Genomic DNA, 16,992 nt, shown 5'->3' on the forward strand with positions numbered 1-16,992 from the left:
AGATTGACAGGCAGATCTGAGTAAAAGTGAGATGTTACCATGAAATGTATAAAGAAAAAAGAAAAGGACCATTAAGACAACTTGCATTAAGACAACTGTTTCGGACTAGAAACAGCATCCTCATTCCCAGGGATAATTCAGATGATCCAGAACCTTCCACAAGTGGAATTATTACTCCAACTGGCAGAATCCCAAAGTCCAACTCCTTCTTCATCATTGGAGTAAATTTTTATGATTTGTCTATTTTTTAAATGTATGTAAGTATTAAAGTATATCTGTAATTCTATACGTAATGTTTCCAACCCCCAAAGACAAATAAAGATGGATTTATAAAGATACCTATATTGGGTGCCATCAAGTCGGCTCTAACTCATAGCCACCCCTGTGTACAGCAGAATGAAACACTGCCCAGTCATGTGAGCCATCCTCACGATCCTTGTCATAGCTGAGCCAATCATTGCAGCCACTGTGTCAATCCATCTCATTGAGGGTCTTTCCCTTTTTTCACTGACCCTCCACTTTACAAAGCATGATACTTTTCTCCGAAAAGACAAATTTTTCTCTGAAAAGACGAAGACAAATAAAGATCAGATTTATAAAGATACTGATAATAAAAGGCAATAATAAAAACTAAAAAAAAGGGGGGGGGGTACAAAAACAACCCTGAGTATCTGACTGACATCAGAACCAATTTATAATGGAATTGTCGGAATGGAACACTCCATTATAAGTCGAGGACTACCTGTAATCAAGCAGAATGGTCAAATCCATAGAGACAGAAAGCAGATAGTGGTTGGTGGTAGGGCTGGGGAAGGGGGAGTAGAGGTGACTGCTGAGTGGGTGTCAGGGTTCTTCTTGGAGTGATAGGAATGTTCTAAAATTCGGTAGTGACGATAAGGGCACTGCCTTGTTAGTATACTGAGAACCACTGAACTGTATGCTTTCAATGGGTGAATTTTATGGTATGTGAGTTATGTCTCAATAAACCTATTATAAAAAAGATTTTTAAAGATATATTGTTGGTTCGATTTTATTTTCTCAGAATTGTACACAAATGTGATACTGTTCGATCCATACTGGTGTTCTTCAAATAAGTTAAGAGGTTCAAAGACAGGAACTGCAGCTTTGAGTTTCAGAGCACTGCGCCACCCCCCCTCCCGGCATCTTATTTACTGGCTGATGGTTTCCATTAGGTCTACCAAGGACCGTGTCCCACTTGATTCGAAGTAGCCCAGCCAGAGGAAACCCATGGCCAACGCTGTAGCCATGTGGGGTCAGAGAAGTCTAATGTGCCGGTTAAGAAATCACAGTCCCTGGAGTGCGGGCCAAACTCCCTGCTAAGGGTTCCCTTGTGTCTTAGTCCTGCTGTGATAGAAATACCACAAGGGGGTGGTTTTAACAATCAGGAATTTGTTTCTCACAGTTTAGGAGGCTGGAAGTCCAAATTCAGGGTGTCGGCTCTGGGGGAAGCCTTTTTCTCTCTGTTGGCTCCAGGGAGCAGTCCTTGTCACTTTTCAGCTTCTGATTCTTGGGTCCTTGGCGGTCTCACGTGGCCTGGCTTCTATCTTTCCCACCTCTGCTTGCATCCTTACTTAATCTGCTCTTTGTTATCTCAAAGAGACGACATAGACATGCCCTACCCTGATAGGGCCTTATTAACATAGCAAAGAAAACCCATTCCCAAATGGGATTAAGCCACAGGGATGCGGTTACTCTTAGCGACCCGACAGAAAGAGACCCTATGCTCAACAGAAGGAAATACTGCCCAGTCCTGCCCCATTCTCACAGGTGTTGCCAGACTTGAATGCATCTTTGAAGCCATTGTGTCCATCCATGTCATTGAAGGTCTTCCCCTTATTTTTTTGCTTACCCTCCACTTTACCAACCATGGTATCCTTCTCCAGGGATGGGTTCCTTCTAACAACATGACCAGAGTACAAGAGACAAAGTGTAGAGGGTCCGGATTTCCAGCACACACTTTGAGGGGGAGACACGATTCAAGCCCCAAGAGTCTGCTTTATTTCCTGTAGTCCTTCCAGCTGCTCGTGCAGTAGGTGCCCTTAGGCTCATTTCAAAGACGCGTAGACTGAGGCAGAGGAGATGACGTACCCGGCCTGTAGTCGATACTCCCAGCTTCACACCTGGCTCTGCTCCCAAGCTCAGCCTCTGCTCGCTGTGTGTTGGTTGAGGTCCGGGACCTCTAAGACACCAACTTGTAAATTTACTGCTCACTATGGAAGAAAGTCTCATGGACCGGTTGGTTGGTGACACTGCTGTGCACACCACGAGGGTCAGCGGGACATTTCCCCTTTACAGGTGGCTTGGGATCTTGTTTGTTTTGTATGTCTTTCTAATGCATGAAGTCAAGGGGAGAATAGCATGTACATTTATGTTAGAATCAACCTTTCTATTTTAACCATGTCAGGGGCTGTAAAAGATTAGCTTCCTGTTAAGGCAGATAGTTAAAAATCATAGTCATGTGCTCACAAACACATGAGTGTGTGTGTATACGCAAATATACATATATTCAATTAGGAGAACATTTACTGAGTCACTGTTTGTTTGTTTTTTGCAGAACAACGGTTCCCTGGTTTGGTGCCAGAATCACAAGCAGTGTTCTAAGGTATGTTTCCTCCATCTATATTAATTTTTCAGAGAATGTTTTTGCTTTGAAACATTGTAGAGTCGCGGGAAGTTGTGAAGATGGTGCAGAGGGGTCCCCTGTGCCTTTTACCCATCGTCCACCACTGGCTCCATTTTACAGAATAACAGTACCGTGTCGAAACCCAAAGGTTGTCATTAAGGGGAACAATGTGTGTATGTGGTCCTGTGCCTTTTTATTCTGTGTGTAGATTTGTGTAACCATGCCCCCATGTTTCTATACACTGCCCATTTTTCTCTTTGTTCGGTACTTGGAGATCATTTTTTTTGATGGGAAAACTGTCTTTTGTTTGGGCCAGAAGATGGATGGCATTCTACTTACATCTAATTTATTTTGTAGACTTGGCTTGTTTGGGGGAGTTGCTGGTAAATAATTTGGTTTTCTAATTAAATAATTGAGGGCCCTGATGATGCAACAGTAAAGCAGTTGGCTTCTAACGGAAGGATCAGCCATTCGAACCCAGCAGTCGCTGTGCAGGCGAAAAACCCTGGTGATCTGCTCTGGTGAAAACGACACCCTGAGAAACCCTAGGGGGCAGTTCTTCTTTTTCACGTGGGGCAGCTATGAGTTGGAATCAATTCAACAGTACACAACAGCGACAACAGTGGTTAAATAGTTTGCGTTTTATTTTCGAATATTCCTTCTTGCGAAATCTTCTTCTAAACATTGTCATTTCACTTATTTACATGATATATATGAGATAGTAGTTTAGCTCTAGTTTGGAAATGGTTTTCATACTCAGATTACAGAAATTAATAACATTTGCCAAGCTTGATAAAATATCGACACGACTTTTGGTATTGTTTGTGGTGTTCAATGACATTTATTTCACAGACATTTCTGATAGGCTTCAAAGTACAACATCTCTTCATTTTATAACCAAAATGTTATCTCAGGAATTTGTAATAGTGTTGAAATTGGACATTTATGAAGAGCGTCATTATTTTGAAAGGTCTTTCAAGCACATTATCTCAAAATAAATGACAGTAGAATAATATTCCTAAGGAGCAAACCCCATTAGAGTGACGCATTATCCCTGCAATCATGCCTGCATGTCATCTCGTACACATGGATGTCATTAAAAATAGAGCAGAATTCTTCTGTGAATTTAAAAGGATTGGGGGGAGGCCAGCTTTGCTTACCTCTAGATCTAGGGCAGAAATGAAATGTCTGCTTGACTCTGCTTTATTCGGATTTTTTTACGTAATACCATCAGCATTTGTGCTGATAAGGCACTTACTGGTATTTATTATATTAATGGTTTTCTCAAATGGAGTCTTGGCTGCCTATTTATGAAATCATGGCAGGCAAAGTACTCTGATTTATATATAAAAAAACAATGCCATGAGGCCATCAGAATTTTGTAAGTAGTACCTTTGACCAGTTGCATATTACTTGGGTATGGCATGGTTATCAGTGCAATGGTTTCATGCTCAGCTGCTAACTGAAAGGTCGAATCCACCCAAAGGCAACTTGGAAGGAAGACCTGGGCATGGGCTTCTCCAAGGTCAGCTCTGACAACCCTGTTGGGCTCAGGTCTACTCTGATGCACAAGGCTCACCAGGAGTCAGAATCACCTCCACTGCAACTGAGTTTTGCTTTTTTTTTTTTTACTTTTCTCATCGAGTAACATTCTTTTTACAGACTCCAAAGCAATGTGAACAGAAGAGGCTCGTTTGAACTTTTTTTTTTTTTTTTAAACATCCTAATGAAAGCAAATCCCACCTCTAGGGATTCCAGATTCCTAAATCATATTTGGTAATTGAATGATCAAGGTTGACATGAGAGACGCTGAATTGCATAAGAAAATAAATCAATTCCTTCTACCTGGAAGCAAGAAGGAATCAATAAATCACACCTCACTCCAAACACCCCTTGGGATATGTTAATAAACCGACATAATTGTAAGGGTTGTCGTTAGTCTGACCTCTTGAGAGTGAATTCTCCATATTAATCAATCTGTATCTCCTTTGAGTATTGTTACAACTGGATAGGTTGAGATAATCAGTTTGCATTTCTTTTGAACTTCATGAGGCGCTTTGTAGGCTTTCCCTTTTAATCTTGAGATTAACAGGGTTATTGGTAAGAGATACTAACTATTTTAAGATGGAGAGACTTAGACGCATGCATATTCAATCCATCACTCTCTGTCAGTCTGTCACACTGTGTGGCTTGAGTGTTGCTGCGATGCTGGAAGTTAGGCCATCAGTATTTCAAAGATCAGTGGGGTCATCCACGGTGGACAGCTTTCAGCAGAGCTTTCAGACTAAGACAGACTAGGAAGAAAGACCTGCCAAGCTACTTCAGAAGATTAGCCAATGGAAACTGGGGATCACAGTAGAGCATTGTCTGATTCGCTTGCTTTGGGCATGTCATCCGGTGGGATCATTTGCTGGAGGAAGGCATTGTGTTTGGTGAAGTAGAGGCCAGCGAGGACACCTTGGTGGATGGATTGGCACAGTAGCTGCAGCGATGGAATGGAACATGCCAGCTGTCATGAGGATGATGCAGGACCAGGCGGTGTTTTGTTCTGTTGTACATGAGGTCACCACAATTCCAAGTTGACTCGATGACTGCTAACACCACGACCACGACATCTGATAGTAGTTCTGGAATCATTAGCAAAGCTGTCAAGGAGTACTATAGTTTGCTTCACTCTCCCCTAGGTTGCCTTGCATTGTGATCAACAGCTTTAAAAACCTTTGGAACAAATAATTGGGACAGAAAAGTAAAGATACTCAGGAATGATGCCACTGATAGCATTTTCTGACAATGCGTTTTAAAAGAGAAGGTTTACGTATGTTTTTTGGAAACCACAGCCTTCTTCCTTATTTCTAGAGCCATCTGCTAAGTTGTCAGCTCCACTGTCAGACTGCTTCTTCCCATATCACTGCCTCTCCCTTGTCCAACCTGCCATCATATCTTGTCTGGACCAATTCAGGAGCATCCTGATGGGACTCCCAGCTTCTGCTCTTGCCCTAAACAATCTGATCTTCAAGTGGCTGCTGGAGACCCTTTCAAAGGATATCCAACTCATGCTGCTGTCTACCTTGAACCACAGGATGGCATCCCCCCTCCTTTAGACTAAAACTCAAAGTCCTATCCTCAGTCTCGATGGACCTGTCTTGGCTATACATGCTCTCTCTGTGACCCTACCACCTTCTACTCCTTCAAGGCTGCTGTGCCCACCACCTAGAACGCTCCTTCCCCAGAGAGGCACCTAGCTGACCCCATTCCTCCTTCAGGTCTCAGCCCACATGCTGCCATCTGGGCCCCACCTTGCCAGACTACCCACTCCCCCATTAGCTCACTGTGCACACATATGACCGGGTGTGACACTGTACAAGATTCCCTTTCCGCAGCACCCTCTTACCCTGTAGCTCATATGCACCTTGTTCTTGCTGTTGTTGGTTGCCATCGGGCTGGCTCCAACTAATGGGAAACCTGTGCATAATGGAACATGGCCTTGCTCATCCTACACCACTTTCATGATGACTGCTCATCACACAGTGTTTGTCCTTTTTCAGAGGGACCTTCCCAACCACTTGCTGTAGAGTGGACTCTGACTCATGGCACCCCCATGTGTGTCAGAGTAGAGTAAACTCCACAGGGTTTCCAGTGCCTCACTTTTCAGAAGTAGATCTCCCTCTTTCTTCCGAGGTGCCTCTGGAAGGGTTGAAGCTCCAGCCTTTCTGTTAACAGCCTAGAGCATTAACCATTTGGACTATCCAAGGACTCCATATGGACCTTAGGAGTAGGGGCAGAGTTAGTGGCTGATGGTGAGGGAACAGAGGTAATACAGGACAATGGGATTACTGTGTGGAGGCAGGATGAAGAGGATACTAAAACTAGAAAGACCACAAATAGTCCAGCACCACTCTTTCATTGAGGATCTCTGGTGGCGCTATAGTTAAAGCATTGGGCTGCTAGCCGAAGGTTGGCGGTTTGAATGCACTAGCTGCTCCATGGGAGAAAGATGAAGCAGTTTGCTTCCACATAGATTTACAGTCTTGGAAACTCTATGGGGTAGTTCTGCTCTGTCTTCTAAAGTCATTGTGAGTTGGAATCGAGTTGATGGCAGTGGGTTTTTACTCTTTAATTGTACAGTTGAGGGATCTAGGGCTCAAATTAATGACAACTTATTTTGGCAGAAGGGCTTATTTTTGGACTTTCTAGTTTTCATTAAGGAGCTCTAGTAGCACAGTGCCTAAGAAAAAGAAGGTTGGTGGTTCAAACCCACCAGCCACTCCGCAGAAGCAAGACTGGGCAATTTACTTCCATAAATATTTACCACCTTGGAAATCCATTGGGGGTTGCTATGAGTCAGAGTCGACTTGATGGCAGTGGTTTTGGTTTTGAGTTTCTGTTGCACATGACGTCCATGTAGACCAGCATAGGGATGATTTCGGAGCATTGGACAAGAGACTTGATTCAATGGTAAGGTAAGGCATTTCGTCACAGGGCAGAAGTCACGATACATTAATGAGCTGTCTCATGATGCTAAGAATTCCTCTTTCTCTTAGTGGCTTCTCTTTTCCAAATAGCATTCCATTAAACCCAGTGTTCTATGCTAGGGGTCAGCAAACGTTTTCTATAGAGGGCCAGGGGTCAGCAAACGATTTCTGTAGAGGGCTGGATAGTACCTGTTTTCAGCTTTGCATCCCATAAAGTCTCTGTGGCAAGTACTCAGCTCCACTGACGTAGTGCGAAAGCAGCCACAAGCAATACATACCTGACTGTGCATGACTGTGTGCCGAAAAAACTTCACTTATGAACACTGAAATTTGAATTTTCATGTTACAGAGTCCACCCCCCAACCATTTACAAATGTAAAAAAACATTCTGAGCCCAGCAGCTGAACAGAAACAGGTTACCAACGAGATGTGGCCACTGCCATAGTGCTCTGAGCTCTCTTCTATGCCCGTTGCATTCATATACGTGAAACCCAACAAAACAATGCAATTGCCTTCTTCTTTCAGCACAAAATTATATCTCCATGTCCTTAAATGAGCTCTCATGGCATATTATAGATATTATGGACCATCTCCGAAGATCTGATGAACGAATAATTGATAAATAATAATATAAAAGAAAACAAAATCAATCACAAGTAATTTGAGAAAATTCCATGTTAAAGTGTGATTAGTAGTATCAGGAAAAGTTGTGAAAGACTTCAGAATGGGCAAAAGAAAAGATTCCTGGGCGCCCTGCTGGGTGCACCCTTCCCAATTCTCTCCACTGTTCACTGTTAGAGCTCTTTGCCTGGTCTGTCAGTGGTAGAAAATGGGTGATAACACACATAATTCTTGTCCTTGCAGATGCAAATGAATTGTGTGTGTGTGTGTGTCCAGTAGAATGCAGCCAATGCTTGCCCTGTGACCAGAGCATCATTGCATTTACTTGCAAATTCCTCACAGCATTCTTTTTGTCCTTCTTGGCTTTGTGTATAGAGTCATGTTTATGTTTATTTTTTTCTGGAATTTTCCTTTGAACTGGTTATAACATATTACCAGTGCCTTCAATATTTCATGGGTGAAATGATGTCTTTGACACATACTCATTTATATTTGCATGAGAGCTACGTCTTCAGACATAAAAGAAATTATGTTTGAAGAGTTCCTTTCCAAGCCTTGGACCAATGAATGGCTCCCTTGGCTACTAACCCATCTCTGTTGGGAGTAGCCCTGTTCTCCCCCCTCCCTTTGGACACTAGAACTCACTGTGACTTTGGTTTTCCATTTGGTTTTGAGTGCATGTGTTGAAAAGCAGTAACTTAGGGTCCAGTCCAGGTGCCATTGCATGGGGCTTTGATCGCAGTGGGAGTCAGGATTCTTATGAGGACCACAAACCCAAGGTCTTTGGAATTTTCAGGATTGCCACAGAGCCAAATTGAGAGGTGAGGAAGATTGCTCTTGGCAGCATGAACGTCTGGATGGCTTCACTCGACATCTGTGAAGTTTATTGGATAAGGGTCAAACCTCTGAAACAAAACCGCATGTGACTGTTGAAGGCTTTTGTCTTGTGTTCGATGCTTTCTGTGATTTATGTGGTCATGAGTGTAAATCCATAGAGCCCAAGGAAAACAGAGTGAGGAAAATGGAAACTCGGGCATACACTCATGCAGACATCACCTCGGACATGACAAATGCAGTGTGTCCAAATACCCAAGAATCAAAGTTAAGCATTTTTTGTGTATACATTTCTAACAAACCATGGACCAAGAGTTCCAATCTTTTATATACGACGTTTTTGTTGTTGTTAGTTGTCATTGAGTCGACTCTGACTCCTGGCAACCTTATGTATAATGGAACAAAACACTGCCCGGTCCTGCATCACCTTCAGGCTTGTTGGTATGTCTTAGCCCACTGCTGTGACTACCATGTCGGTCCATCGCATAGAGGGTTTCCCTCCACAGCCCCATTGTCATACTTAATGATGTACATAAAACTTCCCCTGATTTTTACAATCAACTTCAAGGGCACAGTTGATGTACATCAGCTATCTCTTGTCCAACATATTCTTTCCTTTATGGAGCTACCAAATCTTTTCATAGACGAACACAGTCTGACAATGATTGTCAAGACAGCGGGGGTTCTGCCACGGGAGGGGATGGTTCCATTTAGAAGTCTTCTCAAAGAGTGTGATTAATTCCCCTTGATTTTTGATATCACTGCCATTATGTTAGTGACATCACATTGTCACTATTTCTCAGGAGAAAATAAATGTGATTTCATGGTCAGAAAAGGGAAGAGAGAGCAGGAGTCTATTATTTCTTTGGAGGCCCTAAGTGGTGCAAAGCATAACACTTTTGGCTGCTAGCTGAAAGGTTGGTGGTTCAAGTCCACCCAGAGTGCCTTGCAAGAAAGACCTGAAAATCTGCTCCTAAGAAATCAGCCGCTGAAAACCCCACGGGGCCCAGTTCTGCTCTGGACACACGGTTTTGCCATGAGTCAGAATCAGGTCGTCGGCAAGTGGTATCTTATTATTTCCTTAAACTAGTATTGGGGTTGAAGTTTGTATTGAACGTAAAGATGTTGGGAAGAGTGCATGAAAGTTGAGCTAGTGTTCTCTTGAGGAAGCAGTCTACATACACCAAGTGTTAGCATGATTCATACCAATTGTTGAATACAAATTTTTCTGATGATCCCATACCATCATGCCATTAAAGGTCGTGATTTTAAGTACCCCAAAGATCACCAGTCAGCCTTGGTCCCTCATGCTTGCCAAGACTTGGAGTGTCTCTTAAAGGAGCCCTCTCGCACTTCGCAGTCCACATGCAGTTGACATTCAAATGACCTGCAGCTGAAGTCACCGCTACAGGTGCAACAGCGTTTACGGTCTTCCATCCCATGTTGCTCTGGGTTGCTTGTTAGTTACCATCTCCTTGGTGCTGACTCATGGTGACTCCATGTACAACAGAAGGAAATGCTGCCCGGTCCCATACCACCTTCAGGGTCGTTGGGATGCTGGAGGCCATTGTTGTGGTCACTGTGTGTTTTGAGCGCCTTCCAACCTGGGGGGCTCAGCTTCCAGCTCTTTATCGGACACTGTTCTGTTGGTCTCCATAGGGTTTGCACTGGCTGATTTTCAGAAGGAGACCACCACATCCTTCCTTCTAGTCTGTCTTAGTCCTGAAGCTCTGCTGAAACCTGTCCACCCTGGCTGACCCTGCTGGTATTTGAAATACCGGCGCCATAGCCTCCAGCCTCACAGCACCACACAAGCCACCCCGGTAGGACAGACTGACTGACAGGCAGGTGGTGGCGGCTGCTCCACAGAGCATTAAAATGTATCATCTCTGAAGCAAAGGCAGAAATGGGGTAAAATGAGTGAATTTGAAACAGGCCACAAAGGGAGCTTACAGTCGGGGGAGCTGACTAGACAGCCAGTTCCACAGTACCATCTTTTAAATGGTGAGGAATCAGTGCCCGCATTGGTGAGATGCTGCTGTAGGCTTCCCACAGGGTCCCTTCCAAGCGATGCAGGTGGGTGATGAGTTAATGACTGAAACTCTTAGAGACTCGCTGTGCCCTTCCATCATTACAGGCTCCTGGAAGGGGAACACCTTTCTCCTTTGAGCCTCTAGCAGTGAAGCCAGACTGAGGGGTGTCAGCACTAGCTGCCCCCCCCCCCAGTCCTGCCATTCTTAGGGTAAGTGTGTTCTGCCTTCATGCTGGGAACTTTCGTCACACGTATTAACATGCTTTGGGGTGATCATTAGCCTGTGGCAACTGGAACATTCCAGGTTTTTGGGAAATCACTATTTCCGCTCAGAAACTCAGCTGTCTGCTGGAAGAGCCCTGAGGCTTCCAGTGCCGGGCATGTGGCAGGTCAGTGTTCAGGGAATCGAGCCGTTTTTACTGCTATTGAGACCCAGTGGGTGACATGCTAACACCTCCATGTGTTCCTGATTTTCCGTTTCAATTTTATGGCTGGGAAAGACATTTCCACCTGCTGTAAAGTCAAAGGAAAGAAACGGGAAGAGAAGAAAAAAGGCCAATACCTCCATGTAAGTCTTTATCAAAGCTCTTTTCCTAATCTGTTGCTGTTCATTTCTCCTGGCATCTGATGAAAGAGGATGCAGACGGAGGCTTTGACTGGGCTCACCAGGGAGGAATGGTTCTTCGCCTGGCTTCAGAGAGGGGCTGGGCGGGGAACATATGAGAAACATCTGTGTCCACATGCATTACATGGTCATGGTTGTCTGACAGATGTGTTTATGTTGTAATGTATTCATCAGAAGGCCCAGATGAGTACCAGTTATTTGAAGACATTGGGGGTTTGATCTCAACTGGCAAGAAGCACCCATGCTGATTGGAGATGATAGAACTGAGACATGCTTGGGTTTTGAGGCCTGGGTGAGCCAGTGTGTGGGCACCAACGTGGTTGGGTTGTGTGGCCTTACCTCCCTTGATGGATGATGAGGTCAAAACATGCTCTAGTGGGTGGTGACTCTCACTTCAGTTTAGGCGGTCAGCTTTCACTTTGCCATGTTCTGAATTTTGACCCCATCTCATAGGCTTGGTATGCAGTTCAAGTTCTCTGATAGTTATTCTACTTAACCATGCACAGGAAGTCCTCTTAGAAAACGGAATTTGTGTTTGTGCTCAGGCTACCTTGGAAATGGTAGTTATGATTTCTCTATGCTTTTAAAGCCACTACCCATCTGTCCATGTGTCGTACTGTAGTGACTGGCATGTTGCTGTCATGCTGGAAGCAATGTCACTGGTATTTCAAATATTAGCAGGGTCACCCATATGGACCGGTTTCATTGGACCTTCCTCCGGATGCAAACAGCCTAAGAAGAAAGGCTTGGTGATCTACTTCTGAAAATTAGCCAGTGGAACCCCATGGTTCAGCACAGAATACTGTCTGCATGGACGGCAGTATGCCGTTGTGAAGATGGTACGGCACTGGGCAACGTTTCATTCTGTTACACACGGGGGACGGCGGCCACTATGAGTCGGAGCCGCCTCTTCAGCCCCGAACAACAACAACGTGCTGTTAAAAGAGCAGTTATTGCCAGAAAATCAGTTTTAATACTAGCCCTGCCGGGTGAACATGGACAGTTTCTTGCATCTAGCTTACCTGACCACTCCTCAGAAGGAAGGTTGGGCAATATACTTCCATAGTGACACAGCCTTGGAAACCCAAGTAGGGGGTCCCTATGAGTCAGATCCGACTCAACGGCAGTGCGTTGCGTTGTGTTAGCTTGCCTACAGGACGGGTGCAGAGTACTGACTGCAGTTAAAAATGTACTCCCTTTCTCCGGACTTCCCACCCTCCACCTCAAACAGGTGGAAAGGGCCTCGTCAGCCAGTAAAGAGCTGCAGTTAAGGACCTGGGCGCATCCACCTGGCAACTCACGTGGCTCAGAAACACCCTTGTTAAGATTAATTACTCAAAGCTAGGTGCTCCTTGGTACTTTGAGGGAGTGTGTGTGTGTGTGTGTGTGGTGTATGTATGTGTGTGTATATATGTGTGTATGACTGTGCATTATGTATGTGTGTCTGTATTTGTATGTGTGCATGTGTATTTATCTATGTGTGTATGTATGTGTATGTGCAATCTTGTGTGTGTATGACTAGACTACATGTGCATACGTGTTTGTATGTGTATATGTTTATATGTAGGTACATGCATATGTGCATGTCTCTCTGTGTGCATGTGTGTATATGTATATATGCATATGTCTTTGTGTACACGGATGTACATGTGTATACGGATGTATGTGTTTGATGGCTAAGCCAAGCACTTGTTTTAAACTCTGGCCTAAAATGCTTGCAGCCGCGCTGTCTGGGATGCGTTCTCCAGGCTGTGTCTCCTGTTCTTTTGGATTTGATGAGAAAACCACTGTTTCCAGGACAGTCTGTGTCGAGTACCTTCTTTGCTTTCCCTGGTTCATACCCGGGCACAGTGCTGGTGGTGTCGTTAGGTGCCGTCAAGTTGATTCCAACTCATGGTGATTCCATGTGTGACAGAGGTGACCTGCCCCATAGAGTGTCCAAGGCTGTGATCTTTACTGGAGCAGATCACCAGGTCTTGTCTCCCACCAAGCGTTTGATAGGTTCAAACTGCCAGCCTTTTGGTGAGCAGCTGAGCCCTTAACTGTTGTGCCTGCAGGGCTCCAAGGCAGAGGCAGGCTTGCCTTTTCATTCAGATGGATGTCCTCCCTGGGACTTTTAATGTTTTCCGTGATATCAGACCTAATAGCAGTTCTCTGGAAATGCTAATAAAGTGTCAACAGAACCGCTGCAGTCCTGGCACTTGCCAAGGACTCCGATGTCCAACTCATTGTATGCTTGAGATACCAAAAGCCGTCCCAGGGAAGCAGTGTCTGTTCAGGCCTGATGGAGGCACGGTTCCCAGGTCCCCTAGAGCTGGGCCTAGCTTACAAGACTAAGCTGTACACCTTTGTCATTTCAAGAGTCCTGCCTTTACAGGTTACTCAATGCTGCTGCTGTGCAGTGGACAGTGTCCCTAGCAACCATCTCTCCTAGAGTCCCCAAGGCTGCTTGGCTGTTACGTGTCGTCCTCTGCAGGAGCATAGCTGGGGAGACTTCCCTTCCAGGTGCATTATCGGGACTAGTTGTGCTTCCCGGGGGCCTGGCAGGGTTAGCCAATGTATACTGTGCGTTCTGTACTTGGTGGTGTTTTCCTCTTAGAATTGGCTGTTGGGAAGCTAAGAGATCAATTAAACAGCCTGACTTTAGCAGAGAGTCCCTGGGTTGTGCAAACAGTTAAAGCACTGGGCTGCTAACCAACAGGTTGGAGCTTTGAGTCCACCCAGAGGTGCCTTGGCAGGAAGGCCTGGCAATCTACTTCCCACAACTCAGTCACAGAAAATGCTGTGGCGCTCGGTCTACTCCAACACACATGGGGTGTGAGGCCCGCGAGTCGAGAATCGCTGCGACGGCAGCAGGTGACTGGCCTTATTTCCTCAAGGGTGCGGACATTGACTGCGCATGTTTTGTGAACTAGCTTATCCCTGCCTCCCCCCACCCCCGTTTTGAGTTTTCCTTTATCTCTTTTTCTCACCCACTTCAGATTTCTTTTCTGGCTGTTTTGTATTGTTGTTGTTGTTGTTGTTATGTGCCGTTGCAGTTGCCCCTGACTCACAGCGACCCCTCCTTGGGTTTCCAAGGCAGTATCACTACGGAAGTAGGATTGCCCAACTCCCTATTAGCTCGTTATAAATTGCCTTGGATTTTCCTAAGAACAAGGACACCATGAATAGAGCTGTAAATCCATAAACTAAGCAGAATGGCATCATACTGTGGTTGAAACTTCCCACCTAGAAGCCATTTCCTTTCCTGAGCCCTCTCACCCACATTTCATGGCTATGCAAAATGAAGAGATGCAATGTCAGCATTCACACAGAAGCCGGGATGGAATGATCATGGCCCCTCTGGGACATTGGAAAGGAGCAGTGGTGGCCTCTTGTCAATCAAGGACCGGCTCTGACCTGGCCACAGAAGTGAGAACTGGGATTGCAAACCGGATAACGGAGTGTGTGCAGCAGCAATGTGTCCTGGTGAGAAATGAGGTGGATGGACCGGGTGAAGGGCCTTTATGTGTGCTCACCACTGGAGCCAAAGGGGTTTGGCCCCTGCTCCCCAGAGCTTGAGACATAAAGAGCAGAGGTCAAAGCTTCGTCTTTAAACTACACAAAGAAGAAAGAGCGCCTCTCACTTTGGTCTTTTCAGAGCAGAGTGCCCAGTGTGGGTGAGTTCATTTTCCATTTGTGTGGAGAAAACGCCCAAGTGTGCACTCTGTCAAGCCCCTTTCTTCACTCCTTCCTTTCTTCTTTCTCTTCCTTCCTTTCTGTCTCGCTCTCTGTCATACTTGTGGTAAATGTTTTTGTCGATCTCTGGGAAGGGCCTTTCAGTCAGTCTCAGGTTGTGGGGGTCACGACTGGAAATCTGAAGTGCAGAGAGAGAGAGGCATCAAGACACTGGCTTTCAGCATCTTGAACTGCCGTGAAAATGACGAGACACCAAGCAGGAATGGAGAGGTTCCCAGTTGCAGACAGCTTGAGAAAAGTGCCCATTTCAACAGGAGGCACTGGATGGTGGTTGGCGAAATGGGACCAATGGCATTGCCTTGTTTAACAGCATGTTGTTAGTCGTCAAGTTGGCTCCGACTCATGGAGACCCCGTGTACAATGTTGCCGGCTCTGTGCTGTTGTTGTTAGGTTCCATCATCCATTGTGCTGGCTGACTGGTCATCCCTGTACACATGGACACTGGTGGTGTATGTGTGTGTGTGTATGTGTGTGAAGAACCACTCTTGCTGGCAACCACAATTATTCTGACAATTAGCAAGCACAGATTTAACAGAGACCCCAAAAATGGCGTGCTGAGGAGAATGACGTGTGTGTCTAGGTGCACGATAAACCCTGCTGGGATTAAACGTTGCCCGGCTGCCATCTTTAGGATCGTTCCTGTGTTTGAGTCCATAGCCGTGACCACTGTGTCACACTTTGACTAATTACAGGTGACGATGTCTGTGTCCCATGCCACAGGAGGTCTGCTGTTGGCAGGAGAATCTGAGTGAGCGGTGGGGCCAGGTCGAGCCCCTCACGGATGGGGCAGAGGTCACTTTGGGGGCTCCGATCGCGCCCTGCAGACTGTTCTCATGTGCTCGCCGGGCGCAAAGGGCCAGCCCCGCGCAGACTCAGCCTGCTGCCCCAGTTCCGCTGGCTGAGGGCGGTGGGCCCAGGAGCCCCGCGTTCTCACAGCTCAAAGGTTGAACTTGGTCAGTGGCTGATGAATGGGCCGCCTTTCCCAGGGAGCCGCACAATGGCCGGGGGACCATTAAGCTGTGAAGATTCATGCCTTCACGTTGGGAGAGTGTGTTCAGCAACTTTTCCCGGGGAGGGGCGCGGGAGGCGAGCGCTCGGGCTTTTTACACCAACTGTATGCGCATTTTCCCCTTTTTGTACGAGGAAATAATGCCTTCGCTGGGGGAGCCCTCCCCTCCTCCCAAAGCCTGCCACAAAAAGGTCCGTCTGAGGGCCGGCTTTCTGCGGACTAAATGCGTCTTTAACTCCGCGTTCTCTGCTTCGCTGAGCACAGTGTGCTGCAGTCCCGGGAACTCCCATTACGGCCGCCAGCCGCGCTGCCTGCGCTCGGGCCTCCGTGGGCCCAGAAATAATCCCTTCCTAGGACCTTTAGAAAAAGCCACTCAGCTGTGCAGGCTAATCAGCTGTAAATCTTGGCCACGTCCAGAGTCGGAGGGGAGAAGCGGCCTCGGAAAGGGCTCCGCTGCCCTCTTTAAAGATTGACGTTGAAGACCCAGAGCCTGGGCTCAGCCCGCGCCCAGCCTCCACTGCTCTGGGGGCATGTTTCCCCACTTGTGGCCTTTGTCCTTGCCAAACAAAAAGGCAACCCGCCTCCTCAGGACTTTTGCTTTCCAGTCGGTAATGGAGAAAATGATAAATAAGAAATGTATTATAAATAGCAACCAACTCCGATAGGATGCCAAGTCCAGTAGGCTGGGAAGCGTTCAGGGATGACCCCCGAACACTTCTTTGCTCAGCCTGGGCGCCACATTTGGCAGGAAGTGTCGTGTAGGTGGCAGTGTGCCACGGTGCTGAACCCCCTCCCCCCACCCTGTGTTATATCTTTGGGAGGGGGCTGCTGAAGAGCTTGGCTGCCAGCTGCAAGCTTGACAGTCCGTGTCCCCCTAGAGGTACCTCGGAAGTAAGGCCTGGTGATCTCCTTTAAAAAAAACCAACTTCACCAAGGAGGATATTCAAGCGGCCAACAAACATATGAAGAAATGCTCACGATCATTAGCTATTAGAGAGATGCAAATCAAAACAACAA

At 46.2% G+C, this 16,992-nt stretch overlaps 1 protein-coding gene across 1 annotated transcript in view; it reads left to right on the forward strand.

The window, feature by feature from the left end:
• The window catches only part of ANOS1 (anosmin 1), a gene marked incomplete at its 5' end in the record, with an annotated part of 224,888 nt that overhangs the window by 39,378 nt on the left and 168,518 nt on the right, over positions 1-16,992 (forward strand). The window contains one exon of the mRNA XM_007956168.1: positions 2,576-2,623. Within this exon, the coding sequence (XP_007954359.1) occupies positions 2,576-2,623 (48 nt within the window). The remainder of the gene's footprint in view (positions 1-2,575; positions 2,624-16,992) is intronic.

Source organism: Orycteropus afer, unplaced genomic scaffold, assembly GCF_000298275.1.
Source record: "Orycteropus afer afer isolate SDZICR_OR568_19922 unplaced genomic scaffold, OryAfe1.0 scaffold00577, whole genome shotgun sequence".
Lineage (NCBI taxonomy): Eukaryota > Metazoa > Chordata > Mammalia > Tubulidentata > Orycteropodidae > Orycteropus > Orycteropus afer.